At 47.6% G+C, this 6,160-nt stretch overlaps 1 protein-coding gene across 2 annotated transcripts in view; it reads right to left on the reverse strand.

Moving 5' to 3' along the window:
- MEIS1 (Meis homeobox 1) overlaps positions 1-4,509 on the reverse strand; it is a 129,914-nt gene extending 125,405 nt beyond the window's left edge. For both annotated transcript variants that reach the window (XM_006909541.3, XM_015587500.2), the window contains exons 1-2: positions 3,696-4,509; positions 1,582-1,808 (exon numbers count right to left, since the gene is read on the reverse strand). In XM_006909541.3, the coding sequence (XP_006909603.1) occupies positions 1,582-1,808; positions 3,696-3,707 (239 nt within the window). In that variant the 5' untranslated portion in view covers positions 3,708-4,509. The remainder of the gene's footprint in view (positions 1-1,581; positions 1,809-3,695) is intronic.
- Positions 4,510-6,160: the final 1,651 nt, after the last annotated feature.

A 6,160-nucleotide genomic window follows, 5' to 3' on the forward strand; every position in this document is an offset into this window, starting at 1 on the left:
GGTGCAGCATCTGGCCAGAGAAATTGGTAACATTTGCTAAGAATAAAACCCAAGCGGTTCCAGCAGCCATTTTGAATTAAGTTTCCCACCCGACAAGCCCTCGTCCCTCTGCTGCACATCCAGGACCTGGAGTAGGTGAAAGGCGCTGGGCATAGGGGCTGGGATAGCTCGTTCCAGTGGGCTCCTCCAAGGCGGCCTCGCGAAGCCGCAGGCTGGGGATCTCGGTGGCAGGCGCTCAGCTAACTTGGAGAAAGGACCTCTACGGCTGCGGGACCGGCTGTCAGGGTCTACACCTACCGATCTCCACCCCACAACCCTCGCAGAGCTGGGAGGCGCCTCTTCGGCTCTCTGCATACTGTTCCCTTCGCCGATGTTCCCCACCACCCCCCAAAGAAAGTTCCTTCCAATGGTCCTGCAAGAAAGCCTTTCATTTTGTCTCCGCAGAATGGCAAAGCAGCTAGTACTGTGAGGGGCCTAGATGTTCTTATCTTAGCCCATAAAAGAAAAAAAAAAAGCCTCTTCTAATGCCCAAGGAGGTGTCTCAAGTCTTTTATTAGCTCTCACAGCCCAGCTGGAAATTTAACAGTTTGGGGTTCTTTTCAAAGCTTCCCCAAATGTTCTGTCCCAGAGCCTAAACCATTTGCAGTTAACGCTGAGGAGACAACGCTGGGATTTAAACAAGCCCATCACACAAGGGACCAGAAAAATAAGGCAGAAAGGGTTTTTAGCTAGGGATGGTCAGCGTTGCACGATTTTTAAAAAAGAAATAAAAGTTGATGCAAAGTCAAAAGAGGTCCCCAAATTCATCAGCACACAGTAGGCACGAATGACTTTCAAAGGATTTTACTAGTCCAGGGGCTAATCCGATGACGGAGAGAACACGGTGTGAACCGCAGCCAGAAAACAACACGGCCCATATCATCCCGCATCTACTTCTAAATCCTGCAGGTTCGCCTTTGATCACAAAGTCTAAAATAAGTAGAAGTTTCTTAATGTCTGTAACAACTCAGATCGAGCTCCTCTCCTTGACTACAGTGGTTAGACTCTCTAAATGCAAAGCTTTTTCCCCTTGCCTGACCTGCAACTGTCCTCCCTTGATTTTATTGTGCGGTGGCAGAGCCAGCATACGATTGCTGAGTAAACTTAGCAAGTCAGAACAATCAGTGGCTTAAAAGATTTTCCTTTAAACTAAAAGTTTCGTTCCAACACAAAGGCGCCTACATTTAGAAACCCCCCAACGCTCTCCCAGCGCATGGGAGCGAGCCAGGACTCAAACCCGCTGAGCTACGGAGCCGGGGTCTGAGAGAGGACGAGGGACCTTGAGCAACTTCTCCTGCACGGCGACCCCTTCGCGGACATGGCCTCGGCGGAGCGGGGAGCTGGGCTGGCGCGGAGCCTGTATAGAGGAGGGCGTCCGGAATGGTAGGCCACCTTCCCAAATTCTCCATGCAGAGCGAATGAAGAGTCATCAAGCAATGTACCTCCAATCCAGAGACCTCTGGCTTTCCCCTTACCGAGGGCAAAGGGAAATAGGGGAAGCGCCGTTTCTCATCCATTTAACCTGCTGCCCGTTGTACCTACCCATAAATGGCATCTTTATCTCTCTTTAAAGCGTCATTGACGGAGGAACCCATGCTGGGGGCCATGGCGTTGGTGTGAGCTGTGTGCGGGTACTGATGCGAGTGGAGAGGAGGCCCGTGGTTCAGGTGGTGGACCGGCTGCATGGACCTGGCCGCATGCGGGTCCCCATACATCGTAGAGGGGATGCCTACTCCATCCATGCCCCCGTAATGGGGTAGGTCGTCGTACTGCATGACAAACAGGAAGAGAAGCAAGGTTCAGAAGGCCAGGAGGGCAAATGGGAGAGCGGCAAGGCACGGAGCTTATATAATGTCAGTCCAACTGGATCCTTCAACCTGGAATTCGGTGGCCTTGAGTCTTTAGAGATTTCTTATTTAAAAAAATAATAATAATTTTTAAAGTAAAAATTCTAGGATTCTCGGTGAGACCCGGCTAGGATGAACGGTCTTGCCTTAACTTGTGTCTCTATCAGTAGTTAAGAAATTCAGAATCCTTTAGCAAGGAAGGAAAGAAGAAAGAAGGAAAGAAATGGAGGCATTCTCCTGGAAGGTAAATGTGGTAAAAAGTGCATGTCTCTAGAGAAGGAAATTCAAAATCACAACAATAAAACGTGCCAGGACAGTGCAGCAAACCTGCCTAATTTCACAGCCCCTTCCCATCAGGGAGAATTAAAAAAAAAAAAAAAAAAAAGTTAGGATGGGAACAGCTACGCCAAGCACGTGAATTCAGACAGACTTCTTGTTTTATTTCCCTGCCAGCGAGGGTTAGGCAGTCCTGCAAGACACTGCATTTCCTTTGCTTTCCAAGACAAACTAAGCTAATTTATACAAAACTAACTGGTCCCCTTATAAGTGAAACTCAGAGAAGGGTAGATTTTCTTGTACATTAGAGCTGAGTTAAGAATTGGGCAATTTCCATCACAATGTTAAAGAAAATCCATAGTTGGAACAGTTAGCTACTCTATTTTCTTTACTCTTACGAACTTTCTTCCCAGACTAGAAGTCAATGAGGCAAATGTTACTCGTCAGGTTTAAAGCAAATTCAGTAGCAAATTCACATACAACACCACCACCCCCATCTTCTTCCTCCAGAAAAACTTTCATATTGATTGTCATTATTTTTGTTGGCAAAATTTAGCTATTTAGATTTTTCTCATTGGTTCATTCCAGGAAAGTTTTTTTCCCCTGAACATTTGAAGACATCGAGAGTGAAATGATTTTCAAAGAAAAGAGGAATTGCCACTTTCATCTCCTTAGAGCCAGAGGTGTGAAAAGAGTTTGGAAGAACGCTGACATTTGCCTGAACCAAAGGAGTAAAGAAAAATGTGTCAGCCTAGTAACTTTCTTTTGCAAACAGGGCTTTGAGGGCCAGGACACAAATTATGCAAGGAAGGCTTTTTGTAGACCTCCTTTCTTTCAAGAAACTACCTCAGTTGGGTTGTCATTGTCTCACTTTACTCTCACTACATTTCCATTCAAATAGGAATATTAGGGAAATTAGTATTGCATTTTAGAAGTGAGTAGCTGTGTGCTTAGTATCCAATTAGTGCAGGGATTGTCTAAGAAAAACTTTCAAAGTATTACCTTGCACAAAAATCTATGCACATTAAAATTATTTTTAAAAGATGAAAGTTTCCTGATCTAAAAAACCACTGTACTATGGAAAAGTTATTTGCTTAAAAAAGCTGAATACTTCTAATGATATTAAAGATGAACATAATCAATAACATATTAGAAGTTTCTAGCTGCTTCTTTTAGTTTTAAAATAGCTCTAAACTTCTGCTCCCTGAATGCTCACATTATAGCATTAGACATCTAGCGTTTCTGTTTTTTATTATAATTATTATTTTTTAACCAGATGATTGCCCGAGCTTGTATTTTGTTTGTATAGCTGCTGGTTAGGAATCTGTAGAAAATTTGACTACTCCAATTAACAATTACATGTAACATACATAAGTCTACAAATGCATTGAATAAATACTCTTGCTTTAGGCCACGGCTTTAGGAGCCTGATTCAAAAAGACAGAGAAAAAAGGAAACTTTTTAGCAGTGTCTTTCAGCCACGTTTCAATTTAATTTCACATTTGAGTTCCACAATTGTTTTTTAATACGTACCCTTTGCGCCATCGGCCTCCCTGGCTCCCTTCCTACTTCAACTTCTAATATATCCTCTTTAAGGCCAGTGTGAAAAGAAAGAAATACGCAAACTCCCCCGGAAAAAAAATTTTGAAAAAGCAGGACGAAAAATCCCTTAACGTCTCCAGCAACGTGAGCTACTAGTCCCAGATCTTCGGTCTACCGGACCTGAAGCAAAGCGCCGGAGTCACTGAGCATAAAAGCGCTCCGTTTCCAAGACAGCAGCGGGGGCAAAGAAAAAAAAAAAAGAAAGAAAGAAAAAAAGAAAAAAAATAAAAGAAAAAAAGAAAAAGAAAAAAAAAAGATCTTCTCTCCCTCAAAAATGAGTTTAAAAAAAAAAAAAAAGAGCGCCCCTCAGACCCAACTACCAAATCTCATGGCTTTCTGCCACTCCGGCTGTCAATCACAGGCGAGGTTGTCAACGTGGTGAATGAATGATCATCCGCTCTGTCTTCTTCTGGTCAGAACACCTCAAATGTTAATATTCAAATGCACAAAGCCCTAGCGCTCGCTTCCCTTGAATCAGTCCTAATTCCTAATCAGTTTCTTCTCTTGCTCGCTCTCTCTTTCTCTTTCTCTCTCTCTCCCTCTTTGCAACTGCTGCACTGGAGGGAGATTAGAGGAGGAGGGTTAAAAAAAATGTCTGTCTGAGTTTGTCTTAAAGGAGCCACAATCGATGCTGCCCTCTTGCAGTCCCCGTGCGTGTGTAAAGTGTGTGTTGCACAGGCGGAGAGGTGGATTCCGACCAGAATGCTAGAACCCGGAAGTAGTGGTGGCCATAACAGGTCGCGTCTTACACAATGCATTGGGCTGCAGCAAGTAGGCTCCTCGGCAGGGGTGGGTGCGCGAACCGAGCTCTGGCCGCACTGGAGAAGCAGAGAGGCGCTCCATTAAATCGCACGCCCAGTCACAAACACCCGCACATCCAGGGCACACGCGCACAAACGCGGCCAGCAGATCCCGGCCGCCGGCTTTATTTTCCGTATTCTTTTTTCTCCCTCCCCCCTCCAGACTCTCCCTAAAGCCGACTCTTGAAATAAATTGGGAATAAACGAGGGGTAAGGCAGAGGTGGGAGTTATTTTGCACAGAGCTCTGCGCATAGACTTCAAGACTTTCCTCGAAATTATTGGGGTCTGCCAGAATTTTTCGGGCAGAGGGGGGGTGACGCGGAAAGTACTGGATTCTCAGAACTAAGCACCCCAAGTTGAAAAGTCAAACGGGAGAGGGAAGGAGAAGCAGGAGCAAGGTTAGAAAAGGCTCTGCTGAGGAGTCGCAAGAACGTGGGGTGGAGATGTCTGAGGTTTTCTGCAGATCCAGCTTAGAGTTTTTAACTGTCAGAGGTGGACACCCGACCCAAGGAAAGGAAATGCTTGCATTTTCTCACTTCGGGGGTCTGGACGCCCCCACCTCCTAGCCCCGGAGGCCCCCAGCCCCAGCCCTGGCGTCCTGCGCGAAGTGAGAGAGGAAGGGAGGGAACAATGAGCTGAGAGCCGGGAATGTGCCCCCAGCGCCTGTTTACAAACACGAAGCTATTTATGATCGCCGGAAAGCGAAACCCGACGCGGGCTTGGAGCAGCCCAGACCTCGCGGGTGGAGCCGGGGCCCGGGCGCCGCGGGGAGGGAGGCTTTTTCCGATCCGCTCCAGGCGAGGCGGCGGTGCGCCCAGGGCGCGGCGCGACGGGCCGGCGCGTTAGGTTAGGGTTACGGCCGCGCCGCCTTTGTCTTCGAGGCGCTGAGGGGCCCCGGCCGTGGCCGTGCTCGGGCCTGGAGGGACTCGGCGGCCCCAGCTTTTCCCTGACAACACTCCGCGCTCTCCTCCCCAGCCCTTCCCCCACTCCACTCCGCTTTCCTCAGCCCGGCTCAAGGAAAACTCCCAGTACCAAAGACATTCACTTCAGGAGCTGAGGTTTCAGACAAAAAGCTGCCCCTATCCACAACTCGGAGGCTCCAATCAACCACTGATTTGAACTTTCTCCCTTTAAATACCTATTCTCTAGCTAAAACAAAACAAAACAAAAAATTCTCTTCTTTATTCTCTCACTTTAAACTTGCCCTTTATTATTATATTTGATGGTGTCATTTTCATTTTTATTTCTCAGCCCGCCCGATTCAGATCTGCCGAGATGGCTCAGCCGCAGCAGCTCAACCAGCAGGCTGGAAACCTCACATCCCGGAGCAGGGCTCGCAGCTCGCTCGACTCCGAGCAGGATTTTTTCCCCCTCCCTTCAGCTGAAACCTTGCAGAAAACTCCCCCTGCGGTCGACTGGAAAATGAGCTCACCCAAATCTCGGTAGGCAGCGGTGGAGGAGGGCTCGGCCAATCAGGAGGCGCTCCCGCCAGGGCGGACGCGTATTGGCTGCGGGGAAAATCAATTATCAAATAATCGATCAGCAGGGAGCTTCGATCAGCCGGGAATGCAAACTGCCAATCCGGATTCCCGCCC

Source organism: Pteropus alecto, unplaced genomic scaffold, assembly GCF_000325575.1.
Source record: "Pteropus alecto unplaced genomic scaffold, ASM32557v1 scaffold131, whole genome shotgun sequence".
In the NCBI taxonomy this organism is placed as follows: domain Eukaryota; kingdom Metazoa; phylum Chordata; class Mammalia; order Chiroptera; family Pteropodidae; genus Pteropus; species Pteropus alecto.